At 40.2% G+C, this 17036-nt stretch overlaps 3 protein-coding genes across 7 annotated transcripts in view; 1 reads left to right on the forward strand and 2 right to left on the reverse strand.

The window, feature by feature from the left end:
- The window catches only part of arhgap17b (Rho GTPase activating protein 17b), a 25926-nt gene extending 20670 nt beyond the window's left edge, over window positions 1-5256 (forward strand). For 2 of the 5 annotated variants that reach the window (XM_067571057.1, XM_067571062.1), the window contains 3 exons: window positions 527-648; window positions 734-1144; window positions 4080-5256. In XM_067571057.1, coding sequence (XP_067427158.1) covers window positions 527-648; window positions 734-1144; window positions 4080-4231 — 685 coding nt within the window. In that variant the 3' untranslated portion in view covers window positions 4232-5256. Of the gene's footprint in view, window positions 1-526; window positions 649-733; window positions 1145-3401; window positions 3454-4079 lie in introns of all 5 variants that reach the window. The other 3 variants (XM_067571058.1, XM_067571059.1, XM_067571060.1) reach the window with 3 other exon arrangements.
- On the reverse strand, window positions 4727-14317 carry slc5a11 (solute carrier family 5 member 11). The gene is made up of 16 exons (XM_067571063.1): window positions 13919-14317; window positions 13135-13281; window positions 12222-12293; window positions 11881-11985; window positions 11728-11787; window positions 11542-11646; window positions 11280-11385; window positions 11077-11157; window positions 10793-10998; window positions 10167-10302; window positions 9855-9962; window positions 8265-8415; window positions 7623-7791; window positions 7191-7406; window positions 6381-6555; window positions 4727-6262 (listed from the first exon to the last, which is right to left on the reverse strand). The coding sequence occupies exons 2-16, from the start codon at window positions 13279-13281 to the stop codon at window positions 6030-6032; spliced, it is 2070 nt and encodes a 689-aa protein (XP_067427164.1). The 5' UTR covers window positions 13919-14317; the 3' UTR covers window positions 4727-6029.
- Window positions 14318-14498: 181 nt separating this feature from the next.
- Window positions 14499-17036, reverse strand: part of grid2ipa (glutamate receptor, ionotropic, delta 2 (Grid2) interacting protein, a) — a 31162-nt gene continuing 28624 nt past the window's right edge. The window contains exon 23 of the mRNA XM_067571056.1: window positions 14499-16287. Within this exon, the coding sequence (XP_067427157.1) occupies window positions 16207-16287 (81 nt within the window). The 3' untranslated portion in view covers window positions 14499-16206. The remainder of the gene's footprint in view (window positions 16288-17036) is intronic.

Here is a 17036-nt window from a genome sequence, read left to right on the forward strand (position 1 = left end):
CCTTTATGTTTGTCCTGTGTTTGATTGGTTGTTTTTTATAAAGTCATAAAATATGAAAATCATTGTCTATAATATCATAAATTTGGCTTCATTCTAACAAATTAAGACTGTAATGCAACAAAAATCATGTGATGCTTTGTTTACAGGCGACCTTTATCCTCCCCCCTGCTTGTTGTGATGATTGACCAAACTCGGACCATTTTTAAAAATATACTCGCCTTCCTTCCTGCCCACCTGTCAGTGTGTCTGTCTGGATATTTGACTACTTTGTGGCATCGTCTGATCTTGCATGCAGCACATTACCAACCTTAGTTCAGCCTCTTTGAACAAACTTGTTTTCTGATTTTGCATCCTGTTCTCTACTCTTTATATTGTTTTGTTTTTATGAGTCATTCCTCATGTGATAACCTCCCTCGCCCCAGTGTAATTAGTTTTGTGTGTCATGCATGAGCTCTTGCACCGATGTAGCACTTGTTCATTGAATATATATCACAGATGAACATTTGGATCTGTTGTATTTCCACAGCCCAGCCCGCGAACTCATGTCCACCCCACCTCCCCAGAGGAATGGTTCAGTCAATCTTACAGTAGGAACCCAGCACTCTCAGGGTGGGTCCAGGGGGCCCAGTCCACACATGGTCCGCAGAGGTGAGAGAATGTACATTTCTTCATTCATTTTTTGTATCATTAATATCGATAATGTCATGTATTAAATGTTAAAATCCCTCTGAAGGCACCAAGAAGCAAGCCCCAGCCCCGCCCAAACAGGCCAGCCCCTTCGCATCCCAGTCCAGTATCCAGGCACCCGGGTCCCCTCATCACCCACCCATCACCCCACGACGCTACACTGTCAAAGAAAACCCCATCCACGCCCCGAGCCACCCACCCCCGCAGCCTCCTCAACCCCACCAGGCCCAGGGGGAGTCGGAGCCCTCTCCTCCCAGCACTCCAACCCCTCCAGACACTCCGCCTCATGATGGACCCCATTCCAACCCGTTGTCTGCCCCCCACTATGGATCTCTCCCTCGCCCCTCTAGGCCGGCTCCCAGGCCACGACCCCGACCCAGCATGCCGCCGCCCCCGCAACCTGCAGGAAGTGACAATGATAGTGGCATCTGCAGCTCCGCTTCCAAGATCATAACAGGTAAAATGCCTGTCCCCTGTGCCTTACAGATCCTGTTTTTCAATATTTTTTTATAGTAATACATTGTCAGGGATAGCCAAGTGTAGTTAAAAATCAGATTTAAAGGATAGGTTCACAATTTTTCAAGTCTGTCCTAAAACAATAGTGTCAAAATGAACATTGACAAATGTTTTTCTTGCTGTAATCATTCCTCCTGTTCATACTAGCCATTAAGAGATAACTCCATGCTGTATTTCTGTAATTTGTCTTTCTTGTTCTGTTCTGTACACACAACATATTGCATGTCTGTCTGTCCTGGGAGAGGGATTTCTCCTCTGTCTTTCTTCCTGAGGTTTCTTCTATTTTTTCCTCTTAATTTTTTTTTTTTTTTCAGGGAGTGTTTCTTTTTTCAAATTGAGGGTCTAAAGACAGAGGATGTTGTTTTGCTGTACAGAGGCAAATTTGTGATTTGTGATATTGGGCTATACAATAAAATTGACTTGACTTGACCTTTGAATTGCACCTCCAATGAAGGAGATGGGGGACAAAATCCACAGCCCTCCCTCTGTGCAAAAATGTCTGTAAAAGTTTATTTGAAGCTAATATGAGGGTTCGGCTGTCCAAATTAGTCAAAGTAAGTCAATATCTTTCAAAGTTTCTGTCTTTTTAGTGCCAAATTTCACTGCAGTTGAACAGGAAAACGCTGTACAGACACAAAGGATTTTTTCTACTAAAAAGACTATAACTGTGAAAGGTATCCTCTTTATTTGACTAGCTCAGATGGCTAAAGCCTCATATCTTCAAATAAATACTTTTTTTAATCTAAATGGGACTATGGATTTTCTCCCCCATCACTTACATTATAAGCACATTTGGAGGGAATCTTCTCATGGTCAGTATGAACAGGAGGAATAATTACAGTGAACAAAACCTATTTCAGTGTTCATATGGGCACCTGACTGCTGTTTTAAGACAGACTTGAAAAACTGTGAACTTATCCTAAAATGTGCCAAGCAGCAAGAAAGAAGGATAATAAAATTTCAGTGTACTTATACGCCAACAAAAATATTGCTGCAAGAAGCCTTTCTACATGTGTGTGTTTGTGTGCACAACAGGTGTACTGTATGATCGCATTTTTCCAGTGGAAACTCATCTAACTCCAAATAGAGAATGATATTTGGTCACTTGCTGTGGCGCACACATTACACAAGACAGACAGTCAAACAATAAAGGAGTTCTCTGTTTTTGCAGCGAGCAGGTATTTTAATAAAAGGATTTGTAATCAGTGTAGGAGCAGAGTACTCAGATTACTTTTTTGTTGTAAAGTAACGTATGGCGTTAGTTTTGTGATCCAAGTAATCAGTTACCTAGTTACTTTTTCAAATAAGCACCCATTACTTATGTTATATAATTGTGGCGAGCAGCACGGAATGAGAGACAGGAAACAGCTGTCATCAACGTTATTATTGACATACACCACAGGGGACAGGAACTCAAAAGCACAGTAGCATGACCCTCATTTCCCATAATGCCTAGTGCTGGGCTGGGTAGTTTAAGTTTGCTGTGTTATGTTCCAAAATGCAAATGTTACTTTTTTCTAGCGTTTGTTATGTGTGAGAACACGGCGGTTTATAGTTTTAACCATGAATGAGGTGGCTGTTTCATTTCTTGACCACAGCTTTGTTTGTGACTGTTTCTGAGATCCCGTCTTCTGTGTAATATGTCAAGAAGGGTTGACAATACTGACAACTACTTCCTGTCTCTCATTCTGCACTGAATGCACTGCATCGCCACAATATATATATAACCAACATGTGCAAGGAGTAGCAAAGGGCTTTTCATTTTTGGTAACACAAAAGTACTTGAACATGTTACTTTTCTCAGTAGGCAACATTGTTACTGACTATTTACTGTAACTAGCTACTTTTTAATGGCAGTAATGTTGTAATGTAATGTGTTATTTTTAAAAGTAACGTTACCCAACACTATTCATAATTACAGATGTTATAAAACACTTATAATATGACATAATGAAGGTGCATCAACAAGAACACATCTTCATTGTCAAACATCATTTTCTTTGTGTAGAGCGACTGAAATCACCTGCTGATCGTCTACTGATACATTGACCGTAATTGAGTGACCTCAGCTTCCTCTCAGGGCATTTTCAAGGCATATTTAGCTCTCGGGCTTTTGGTTTCACTGTCTCTTAGTGCCTCACACACTAAATATGACTGTGGTGATCTGAAGCATGACAGGATGTGTGTAAATATTGCAGATGTCTGAGCTGCCGGCCTGCCTGTAAGATGAGCTTTGCAAGGCAGGTAATGGTAAGGATCTGACTGGCTGATGGCGTTGCTTCTGTGTCCACTGCATGTGTGTGTGTCTGTGTTGGGGGGAAACAAAGAATGCAGCCATGTTTGTTATTGTTGCCGTACACATACTGGATACATGAATGTATGATGGTATGTATTTGTGCGTTTGTCCTGCACTTTAACTCTAAAACTAACACGCCTGTGAGTCTTGCACCATCCCCGATGCTGAGGTTGGATGGCTTCTAGCTGGCTGTTTTCTGTGATAACTAACACGCCCCTAAACATACTAAACAAACTTTAAACCAACAGTGTGCTGTTATTCTGCGTGTTCTCTTGCACTTCTTGAACAGATCTATGTCGAAAAATTGTTAAGATTAACACACCAAGGATACTCTCCAACTGCATCCACCTCGAAAAAATACTCATCTGATACTATAACGCCATATTGACTTCAGTTATTAATAAGAGCAATCCTTGGTGTCTTACTGAGTGTGTAAAGGTGGTGTGTGTGTGTGTGTCTCCCCAGGTTGGTTTGAAAAAGTCTGTGTGTGTGTGTGTCACTATGGTTAAGTTTGATTGATGTTTTGAGTTCAAGACATTTCTCAGCTGATGTGTTCGCTGACTCTAATTGTCCTATATAGACGGAGGCCTGGTCATTAAGGGGATTGGACGAGCCCTCATCCCTGAGGTGATTGTGGACCAACAAGGGGAGAGCTCTGCTGGTCAAGAGCCCGCGGCCACTCATCCCCCGCCCCTAGTCCCTGAGATCCAGTCAGAGAGCACCGCTCTGTGAAAAACGAGGGATCGCTCGTTGTCATCGAAATCCTCCATCGCTCAGCCGATTTGAATGTTTTTAATCCGATATCAGGCAGGTAACCCAAAAGCAACGGATCACCCTGACGTCTTCACCCTCCACTCACATTTTTGGAAAAAAATGGCTGCCTTCTCTTCTGCTATGCTGAGACTCCCAACTAGAAACCTCATCTTGCAGTGGCGGTATAAACCACAAAATCCCTTTCCAGCTATCATTTTCTATTTTAGACTTCACATCGAACTCTCTTTGCTCCACATTCTGCTGAGTATTTTGAGATTGGACTGCAGAGGCTTGCGAGACACGAGGCTAACATATAACCTGAATCATATAACAGCTGAACTGAGTTGTCTCATGCTTCCAAATCTTACTATCAATACTATTAATTCAATGATATGAATGTTTTTGGAGACAGAAATCTGTGAATCCATCGCCAGGTCTGACTACATGGACCTGATAACTAGTTTGTTTTTTAAAAAAAAAAAATCAGCAGCACAGTTACAGTATGAGTGTGTATTAGCCAGCAAGTGTTAATCTATTTATCATGAAGCACAATCACATTCTGGCATTTTTCTTTATCATTTTCTAATTTGACAGTTTCAACTAGCTAGATGTTCAACACTTTTCAGCACCACACTGTAAAAGACCAAAGAAGACTCTGGGCCAAAGGAAATTTAATACAAAATTAAGTGCTGCTCAGCTTATACAATAGCTGCATAATGACCAAATATTTTGGCAAGAGTGCAATATAAAACGCAGTAGTTTTTCAGTGGTGTCATCTCCACAGCACATACATACCTGTGTTGGGTATTTCAAGCAGTTTCTCTTTACTTCATTGTATCTAATAATCTAGTGAGGTACAGTAGAATTACATTTTGTTTTCCATCTGCATTTTATTTGATTTCAACCTGACCTGATTTACCAAACTCAAAATAGCTTTAAAGCTCAAAGATTACATTTTATTATCAAAGGGATTTGTTTTCCAACAAATTGATTGTAATTTTTTTTTTAAAAAGTATTTTCAATACATACTGTAGCTCATAAATGATCACTCCCACTCGAGCTGAAAGCTATGACCAAATATAGCCAAATAATTATTCTTTGTGTATAATTTTTACTACGGCTGATGCTGACAATCTTTATCTTGTTGGGGTATTTTTTCAGCTCTTTGATGATGTTTTTTTGTATTTCTTTGCAGCATTTTTATGGTGGTTTTTCTGCACATATTGCATCATTACTCTTGATGATTAAAGATTGTTCAGCATTTTACTGTGTTGTCAGCTTCTTCTCAGAAGTTATATTGTCTTTTTGTCAAAATTGAATTCACAAGAATTTATCTTAAAAAAAAAAAAACTTGAAAAATGTCACCTGCATTCAGTCATTATGGTAGGCTTGGATGTTTTTCAGCTGTAATAAATGTCAAAAAACACCTGATGTTTTTAACCAAAAAAAATGACATCAATATTGTTTCCAGACAGATAACAAATTTCCAAAAGAAACCCTGCAAAAGACCTAACTTCACACATAGAAGTTGCAAAAAGTATACTACAAGTGAGTTGATTTTGTCATATTTACAAATAAAACATGACAAGGAACTATGTGATTTGAAGGAAATAATATCACCCTGTGCACGTATCTCCTTTTACTGTGTCAGTTTTACTGTGTCAGAAACAAGAAGAAACTTCAATTTCTTCTCATACAAACAAACATTAAAATCTGTACAACACCTTTTACACAACCCAAACACCATGTGTCCATTAAGAGTGCCATACCCCGCCCATCAAGCCCAGTAGCCAATGATAAAGGCAGTTACAGAGAGGCAAATGATGAGGTTGACATTGACCATTGTCCGTAGACTTGGCTTTTCTTTCAGGGAGTCGATAGCCTGCTCAGGTGCAGGAGGTGTCACAAGATTGTTCTCTCCTTCCTCCTGTCTCTCCATCCCACACAGCCAGTAGAGGGCAGACATCAGCCTGGACTGGCTCTGAACACTGGACACAGAGGATGTAGAGTCTAGAGAATTCAGGAGGGGAAAGTCAAAAACAGAGCATAGCTGAGTGGGTGTGTTCGCCAGCATGACTGACAAATGGGCAAATGGAAAAGTGTTCTGACAAGCAAGATAAAGACCCACCTTTCCTGTGGTGACATGCTTTTCCATTGCTGTCCTCTTGTTCTCTTCCTGTAACTCCCATCTCATCCGTCTGACTAGTCACCGCCTGTAAGGTTTTACTGCTCCCCTCCACTGTAAACACCTGCTGTTTGGGCTCCACTGGGTCAAACCTTGTAAACCAGGTAAGGCGACTAATCTGTTCAACAACAACAACAACAAAAAAACATGACATGCAATTCGAAAAGTTCAACTGAGAAAATCGAATTTATTTTCCTGAATATTTTTAAAAAATGTATTAGTATTTATTCAGCTGTACCACAAACCTATATAAAGTGTATGTCCTGTGTCAGTTACAGCTAAAATAAGCAGAACTAAATTTCTAAAGGACACAAATGGAACAGTTAGGTCACAATTTTAAATCTGTACTGCAAACTAAAAACATGTACCCTGAGGAGTTATTGACACCTAGTGGTGCTGTGGAGCGATGTTATAATGAGAAGATTTGCAAAGGATGGTAATATCAGTGGTGTTAGTGGACCATAGCAATGCTCCAGTTAAAGAGAAGAAAAATACTTTTCTGTCATCTGAAATGTATTTCATGTATTATTTTTAGGCCTTAAGGATGCACACATTGGGTTTGGGTGAGAAACACTGAATCTAAACAAATGGGTATGTTTAAAATAAAAACTCATTTTATTTTCTACATTTGAATTAATGTCCCAAGCACAAGTCCTTCTGAACTTCTAATGTTCAATATGAGTGAAAATAACATTAAAGAATAAAAAAAATAAACCTACAGCTTCATTATATATCTGATAAAAGTGGATTTACCTGCTCCGGTTTGGGCTCCTCTGTGGCCAGGCTCACTACAACCACCACAACCAGGGTGATGAAGGACAGCAAGACGGAGAAGTAGAGGTAATGGACGTATTTCAACACTCCGGGCCTGTCATCCTCTTCGTAGCACAGGGGCGCTGGGTAGATGAAATCCAGCAACATGCGGATACAGCCCACCAACAGGCCAACAGCCAGGCCCCAGAATGCACCCTGTGTTGGAGAAACAAAGACAAACACATTAGAGATGCATTCAGTTACACTCGTTTCTGTCTGTCTCTGTTTATAATGTGACAAACATGCCCCAACACTGATACCGTGCAGGATCTCTTTCTTCTGCTTTCATTTCTTTCAATGATTAAAAATTACACTTTTTTTGTCATCAGTCTGAGCGGTTTGCACTTCACACTCTGAAGTTATACAACTTACCTTCTCATTAGTCCTCCTCCAGAAGCAGCCCATGAGGAAGATGATGGAGACGGGGGGCTGGAGGTAGGTGCTGATGGACTGGATGTAGATAAAGAGCTGCCCACCCTGACTGGCCTGGACAACAGGAATCCACAGCACAGACACCACCACCAGTACAAGCACAAACACCCTGCAGCGCGAAAAAAATAAAAGTTTATTTTTAATGAAAATGAAGCAGTTCAATTCTGAAAAGACATGGCATTCTCATCATCTGATCAAAGTAAACTACAGATTTTGAAGTGTATAGGTGAACAGCACTGTACAATTTGGTTTTAAAGCAGTGTGCTTGAAGGCTAGAAAAGAACATTTGGAAAAGTCATTACTCTGGAATATGGGGACTGAGGGGTCAGGGTTTGGGTAAGCATGAGAGAAAAATGTAATAATTTAACATGCAATTTGGTGGATGATTTCATCCAAAGTGCATTATAATGCCATCTGTGGTTACTTTAAATGTAGGCCTAGTTGGTCCAACTAGGAATAAAATATTCTTCAGAATGTTTTAACCATTCACTTGAGCCCTCAGTAGTAGGTCCTCTACAGAGAGGCTTTTTCACAAATCCTTAGTCCAGTGCTGCAGTATATGGTATATATTTTTGCACATACCTGCCCACAATCATAAGCTCCCACTCAGATGCACTGGATCGGAAACTCTTCCATAAGTCCATGGTGAAAATTGTGCTGGCGCTGTTGAAGATGGAGGTCAAAGAAGACATGAGGGCAGCAATCATCACTGCCATCATCAGACCTCGCAGTCCTGGGAGGTAAAAAAAAAAAACAGATTGAAGTAAAAGAGTCTATGTTTGAGTCATGTCTAGATGGTAATCCTAGATTTGCAAAACTCTTGCACATGCGCACGTGATTCAGCACAGTAGCGCTTGACTCTGCACGCATTAGCGATGGCAGAACACTGTGGTTAAGGTCTGGTTAGGTTTACGCACAAAAACCACTTAGACTCAAGGTGGAGCCGCTATCCCCTCCAGGACCCACTGATAGCCGGTCACTTCCATGTTTATGTTTCATGTCGGAGGTGAGAGCCAGGTGCAGGCTATCGTGACTAGCCTTGCGGCTCAGGGAAAAGATGACGACCAAAACACGATGGCAGCAGAGCAGTTTTCCAGACCAACTACCCCGCAGTCCGATAAGGTGAGTGTTTTCTCTTCATCGATTGTGGACAGCAGGCCAAGGCGGGACACAGGGGCTTGGCCTAGCCCCAAAAATACATTTTCTGCATTGTCTGTTACCGGTCCGTCAGGGGACGAAGTGAGGCATGCAGCGGCATCACTGATAGCCTTAGCTACTTCTTGGCCCTTTCTACCAGGGCCCCCCATGCGCTCCCTCGCGCAGTGGAAGGGACACTCCTTGCCGAACCCATCGTTTTGCCACTCACAGATTGCCACCCTGTGAGTGCAGCTTTGCAGCCCTCTCCCCGCCTGGCTAGACAGATCTCTACAGGAGGGCTATGCACCGTAGTTCTGCTGCAAACCTCCGCCTACTTCAGACCTCTTTTTCCATCCTTGCAGAGAGGGCGGCCATGGAAGAAGAAATAGCCACACTCCTCCAAAAAGGAGCCATATCTATGGTTCCCTATTTGGAGGCACAGAGGGGCTTCAGAGGTTATGAGGCAGTGGATCTCCCCCACCCCCTGAGCCTAGTGTCGGTTTGGGCCAAGATGGGCCCTAACAGCCTCTGGCCTAGGTTATCACCAATAGCCAAGCCTGCTAGAGGGCTGAGCACGTACGACATAGAAATTGTAGTTACCTGGATGTAACTACAGTTCTATGAGTTCCTGTGTAGCCCTCTAACCACAAGCCCAGCTTGCCCCAGTTGTTGTTGCTGAGTTTCAAAGGGTGAAGAGCAGCACTGCCGCTGGGGTCTTATAGTGGGAGGGTGCTGTGCGGTTGCTACTTCCTGATTGGGTGGTGAGTGTAAAGATCTGTCTCAGGTGCCGAGGCAGAGCCTTGTAGGGTAAACCAATAGTGAAGACCATTAGGGGGCTACACACATGTTCATAGAACTGGAGTGACATCCAGCTAACTACTATTTTTTGCAAGTTAAGACCTAACCTGCCACCCAACCCAATCTTACGAGAGTTTAGCAAATCTAGGGTTACCATCTAGACACGACCCTGTGTCTGGTATGTTTATATAGAGCCAAAGGTAGGACAGGAAGTGTTGACAAGGGAGAACGTCTCACCTGCAGGCAGCAGCTCCATGACCAGTCTGGCATAGGCAGTATCTGAACAACCCACTTCGTTGCCACAGATCTGTTTACACAGCTCAGGATCTGCACACGCCACATCATCTGCACGCATCATTAAGAGACATAACAACATTCAAACTCAAATATCCACAATGTGTCATCCAGTGTAGTTTTCTCAATAGCATCATTTTAAATATAAAAACTCACAAAGCACCAACATTGTATAAATGCAAACTTTTATCTAAAGTCATACATAGTTGGACAATAAGTGTAAATCAAGCACTTTTTTCCAGCTGCATTTCACACCTGTATAAAGTATCCTGCTGATCATGCCAGGCAACATGATGGCAAAGAATGGCAGAATCTTGAGGTATGCAGCCAGCAGGGAGCCACCTTTTGCGTGGGTCAGGTTTTTGGCAGCCAGTGAGCGCTGCACGATCACCTGCAGAGAATCATAACAACAGCTGACCCTCAGTTAACCCCTAGCGACTGTCAGTTAATAAGTAATTACGATTTGCAGCAGTAATTAAATTTTAATAGGGGTCTGTTTGCAGTGGCATGAATATTACATAAGAAATCGCATAGTTTGCTGTTATTACACACAAGCATGCAGATATCACGGGTAAAGGTGCTCACAAATTAGATGACTATGCAGTTGCTGAAACTTAAACAATGAAATACATACAGTATGAAACTATGAAAAGCCAGAAAATGCTCATTAAAAGTATTTGTGCCCCCTGTTGTCTCAGGTTCAGTAGTGCTTTTTTATACTGATGTGTAATGTCTGATTTTATACTATTCAGACAGTTTTCTTCACCGCATTACAGCTTTACCAGGCAGTAAACCTGTACTTTTAATGCTGCATTCTTTCATTTTCTCTCATTTACTTGAAAAAGTGCTAAACAAATAAGGTTTAATTTTATTATTCTTACCTGATCGGAGCACCAGTACCACATGGAGGGGACGGACATGCCGATGATGACCCCAGGCCACGGCAGGTCAGAGTTCACTGGGTCTCTGAATATGTGGAAGGCATCGTCTCGAGGGATGCCACAGGTGGAGTTTGGCACACGTATAGAGGGGATAGCGTTAGCGTAACCCTCCAGCAGAGCATTCCAGCCTCCCACCTCCGCAAAGCCTGAACATGGGGGCAGAAGAGTAAGATATACTGACAAAGTAAAGGGCTAGACATGGGAGGGTGTCAGATTTGACTTACTGAAGCCCATGAGGGTGAGAGCTCCTGCCAGCATGATAGCAGTTTGAACAGCATCTGTGTAGATAACTGCAGCCAGACCACCTGAGACATACAACACACGCTGTAGTCTAACAGCCAGTGACACACAGAACACCCTAATGTCTAAATGTTTACAGTGTCTAAACAAGAGATTTTTTAAGTGTTGCAGCAAGGAGGAAGGTCACCTGCTACAGTGTAGAGAGCAGTGACTGACAGCAGCAGCACCACAGCCAGGTAGATATTCCATTGTAAGGCTAGCTGAATAAATATAGCACCAGCATACATGTCCACCTGGCCAGAATGATAGATACAAGATAGAAAATACAAACACAAATGTTGTCTCGCATAAGGGATTTGTTCTACACTAACCAGCTTCAAAAACATGCACATATGCAGGCACAAAAATACTTATTTTTCACAGCTCAGAAAGCATAATTTGTGTCATACCGATATCTTTGTGAAGATGTAAATAAATAAGGACAAGATAGCTATAAATAGCTGCGTTCTTCTCCCACCAAATCGCCTCTGCAAATATTCTGGCATTGTTGTGACCTGGAGAAGAAAGACATTCAAGATGATGACCTGCATGTGCATATGTGTGTCTGTGTGGCATTTCATGTGAAGACAACTCACCCCAGAGGCAATATAAATGGGCAGGAAGAGCCATCCAAGCAGCAGCACCATCAGCATACCCTGTCAAATACCAAATATCAACTATGAGTAATATTTAATACCAGAATTGGTTTTTCATTCATTTGTTCCAAGAGATTATATGCAATATCTTACATTCCATTCATATGCAATAGCCCCGATTCCTGCTGCAGCTCCTGACCCTGCCAAGCCAATGAAATGTCCACTGCCAATATTACTGGCGAACAGCGAAGCACCCACCTAAATATAGATAAGAGTCAAAATCAGAATCAACTCAGCATTCACTTTGAACAGAACTGCAACATTTTACCTCAATCTGTCTTATGTCTGAAGTATTCAAAATAGCAGCTCCAGTTTAGTCTTGCTACTTTTATAAAGGCTGTCATTCAGTATGACAGTTAAAATAACACACTTGAATTCAAACCAGTGGAGCTTCTGAAATGATCAGGAAACAAGAAATTTATAAAATTACTCACTGGCCACCAGGTCATGCTCTTCCCTGCCAGGAAGTATCCATCCACCGTGCTGCGCTTTGTCCTCCACATGGACTGGTATAAATATGAGAAATGTTAGAAAACATGTTGAAGGTACAAATGAAGATGAAATGTCTGTTCAGAACACCTGAGAAGATATTTATCAGCATCATGAACAAGATCCCTGACTACATGGAGGAACACCTCCATCAGGTATTGTGTCATGTACCAAAATTTTGATTTTTATGAGAAAGCCTGATAGCTTTCCTGTTGCTGTGCTGATGTAGCTGCTCCACTGACTGACAGATGGCATTTAGGGCACAATGAGCGTGTAAGCTCACATACTCGCAACACACACAATGATAACCACAAGCATTCTTCTCTATTACAGGCGGAAGAAGAGAAAGTCATATTGCCACATCTCTGTTTTGTTGCTCCTGGTATCTTCTACCTACACTGCTTGAGTGTGTCTGCCTCTAGAGAACTGTGGTTACATCCAGTTCCTGTACAATTATGTACAATTACATTCTTAACAGTTATTTTGAAAATGTACAGCAGAATAGTGCAGCTTTTTTTCATGCAGCATGGAGAAAATGTGCATTACAGTATAAAGAATACAGGTCATTAAACAGTAAGAAGTTAACAGAGGCCTCTCGAGACAGTAGGGCTTGAAAGAGGTGAGATGAAAAAGTAAAAAGCAACTTCTGATAAAATGAGTGTGATACAAGTCTGTTCTGTTCTTGTTGAGGGACATTTGTTGCATTGCTTGATAGGAGAGGGGCAACATGCCAAAGAGGAAGGGACTTGTGCTAAATACTGTGTACAACATTTTAAGCCATGAAGCCTCTCAATTCAAAACAACTTAGAAGAATTGTTTACAATTGTCTTACGAGGTAAAAATGTAAAAAATGCTTACCCAAAAGCCCACAGCCAGCACCACCAAAAAGTAGATTACCAGGACCACTATGTCCACAGTAACCAGAGTGGTTTTCCCCACTGGAGAGGGAGATGGAGAAGGGGGCATACTGGCCCCCGGGGGCCCCACTGTGAGGTCAACAGTCATCTGGAAACCACAAAATTAATAAACTCTGTTATTTTCAACTTGGAAGCACAGCACTTAAAGACATGTAGTTGCACTTGAATCATGCACATTGAACATCTTGGCTCTTGACACCCTAATCAAGTTGTATTTTGCAAAGTCATGACAAAAGTATTACTGTATAGTGATAAAAGTGATAAGAAGTACATGTACTTGTGTGCAGTACTTAAGCACCAGTTTGAGGTACTTGATATGCAACTTTCTACTTCTCTACCACATTTATATGACATCTACTTTGTAGATAACAATTTGATAACTTTCAGTCTTCTATTACTTTGTATGAATTTAACAAATATTTTAAAATTTGTTAGTTACTAGAGACATTTTCAATAAACTTGCTGTATTGTTGTTAGCATTAAACTGTCCAACCCTGTTAATAATTTAATTTGGGCTTACAGAATTTGCACTTTAACACAACTATTAACTTGTGAAACACTTTGTGACACCTAGTGTTAAAAAACAAAAATAAACTTCACTTACTTACATCTTAAATTATGAATCAAACAATTAAAGGATTTCAGATATCAGTAAAAGCTACAACTCAGTTTCTCACTGTCTTCAGGCTGTGTGTTTGATAGCATTATCTAGTAAATAAACTCACCTTTTAGTAACTTGTCACACTTTGTATCATTCCAGGCGGACTGTCTTTGAGCTGAATTTTCTATCCAAAACAATACAGCATATCACAATTTACCTGAGGACGATCCCAGGAATCTCATGTTTGTCTAGAAGCTTCCTCCACTCACCAGAGGATCAAACTCCACTTTCCAACACGTGCACTACAAGGTTTAGTTAAAATGTAAAGGATTTATTACTCCTCACAGAGTGTTTGCACAACACACTCCAGCCAATGGGAGCTAGAGGACTGCTGAATGAGTTTTAAATTGAAATAAAATGGGCAGCGTGATATCACAGCAAGGTGAAGGGAGGGCCAGTGTGTGTCTGCGTGTTTGTGTCCAGAAGAGAGACATACAGATAGATTCAAGCTTATCTCACAAAAACTCATCTTAATCTGAGATTGTACTACAGCAGGAAAAATAAAGTAGTTGCAGTAATAGCAGGTGTTTCAGCTGTGGTTGTAAACAAATTGTAAAGACATATGACAGCATTTACAGCATAAAAGATGCAGGAAATGTAGGCACAAGAAGCCTTAGATGTGGTTCCCTTTGTACTGTCAATAATACAATGCTTCATATGGTTTTATTTCTCTGTAAGACAACACATTTCCATGAGCATGTCAGCAACCATTACAGATATTTTTTTTCCATCAGAAGTCATAAAACACAGACATTCAGGTGAAAGTAGACTTCATATGACTCTTTATATTTGTCAGCATTGTAAGGATACAATACAAAATACAGACTTAACACTTTATAGGCCTTAAACAGACAGCAACACTTCAGAAGTTTAAATTCTATAATTCAAGCAGAATCAAACAATTCATAAGTTTAGAAAACAAAGCATTTACCACTGTAGCTGCACATATTATTCTTGTCATAATAATTTGCTTTACCATTTAAAAATATCACTTGAAGACTAAGCTTTATGCTTCACAAAGCAATGGCATATCTGAAAAGCTGGTATGCTGTATTATTAGATTGACAATTATGTAAAATACTGCATCTGCTGCACTAAACTTAACAACACCGCTGTCCTCTCAGTGGTATAACTTCCTGTTCAGACATATGATATGATCAACAAAAGAAATATTTGGGCAATAAATGAAGGTAACAAAGTGCTTTATACAGTATATTGTAGCGACTGTATTCTTTATATTCACTCTCCTTCTGTACAGTACAAACACAAGATATCTCTGTTACAGTAAAATGAGTATAATATCTAAAGTGGAACACAGCTAAACATCCACATATTGCACACTGCCCGCTGTAATCTCCACATGATCCCAAATCTACTATCTGTTATTGCGTGTTAATGACTTTAGCTGGGTTAAAAATGATCCTTGCAACAGTTTAAATTGTCTTTTATAAAACAAGTAGTAAGTTCCAACTCCCACTGACATTGTCTCATATGTACAAGTAGGTAGCATTCAAAGTTAAGTATCATACATTACCATTTAGAAAACAATTCATACAGCTATGATTGACATGGTAAGTTTTGGAAAACTCATTGACACAATGCAGCAAATGAAACAATCCATTTTTACAAAGTACCATCAGGACAGCTGAGTATTTGAGTGTTTACTCAAGAAAATAAGCTACACTTAGTAAAGAACTCATATTACATTCAGTGTGGTGGGCGGCTTACAAAAATACACAACATGTAAACTAAGAGGAAAACTGCTTTTGTGGTTTTCTTCCAAACCTCCAACTGTACTGTATGTGAGGGTATTTTAATTAAACATCTATTTCAGGATAAATTTTCATTTGTAAAGCTACTTCTTATATATCACAAAGATTTTATTGTAGAATTATATACCACCCTTACAGAGGTATTCAATGACCTAAACTCAGTCTTAGATAAAGAAAACTTAAACTATAGGAGGTTGCTGAGTAACTATCTTTCAAACAGCAGAGATACCTTGACGGCCAAACAAGGTTGTGTTCTATTACTGGTCTTCTTAGCCATTAAAGTTTTCAATACAGGAGGATACCTATAGTACACCACTGGCATAAAGCTAAATTATCCATCTTTGATGCAAGAGACTTTATATTTTGCCTCTTTCCAAAACTTCTTCATTGCCCTTAATTTGGCCAAAAACACATAAATACTGTACATAAAAACTTGTTTTTTTTTGCTCAAAAGTGTGTATCTGTGTATGTGGGTGTGTGTATATACAGAATATGTGTACAGTACGTCTGTAGATGTATCTGTGTACATGTGTGCATGCTGTATGAACTATGTGATCATCTCTTTATGTGTGTGTGTGTGTTACCAGGCCAGCGGTGAGGCCATTCGTGGACTTCTGGGGCTCTTCGGGTTTTCTGCAATTTGCTGATCACTGAGAGCTCTCTGTGGTAAAAAACAAAACAAAACAAAAACAAAAACAAAGAAACATGATTTTCTTATTACTGTGGTTCTTTTATAGTTTGTGGAATATATTGTAATGTTGCATGTATCTTTTCTTTATAGCTATTTTATAGTTTTTATAAAACCTTAAAAACTTACAGTTAATGAAACTTACAGTATGACAGTGAGATTAAAATTCCTTATTATTACAACTGCTCTTAAACTGGTGTCCTTTGAATTTCATCCCATCTACATTTACATCGAAAACTATCATCTTTGTAGAAACTGAATGTGAATTACATTTATGAACAAATTAAATTCCTTATACAGATCAAGCTCCCTGAGAATAACATTCAGAAACAACAACATACTGATCCTGCTGCTGTATGTACAGTAGCTCATTATTAATAATGTGACCTTGCAGACTTTCTCTCCACATTTCTTATTCAACGTAGGCTGTGCTCATTACTAAACACACTCCACCTCCCTCTCTGAAAACAAAACACTGGCAGAGAGGAAAATCCAGTAGGCAATGAGGTAATTATTAGACATTAACAGTCACAGTGAAATTGTTTATCTACAACCATTTAAGTCCCAAGCTATTTGAAGAAAAATGAAGGTTATCTCGGACCATAATATTCATAGTTTGGGGGAAAGCTGAGAAGTAACAACAGAGCATAACATGCATGAAGTTTTGACTGTCATACTGTAGAGATGACACAAGGGATTATTTGAATAAATGAATGGTTGAA

The sequence above is a fragment of the Thunnus thynnus genome, chromosome 17 (genome assembly GCF_963924715.1).
Source record: "Thunnus thynnus chromosome 17, fThuThy2.1, whole genome shotgun sequence".
NCBI classification, from domain to species: domain Eukaryota; kingdom Metazoa; phylum Chordata; class Actinopteri; order Scombriformes; family Scombridae; genus Thunnus; species Thunnus thynnus.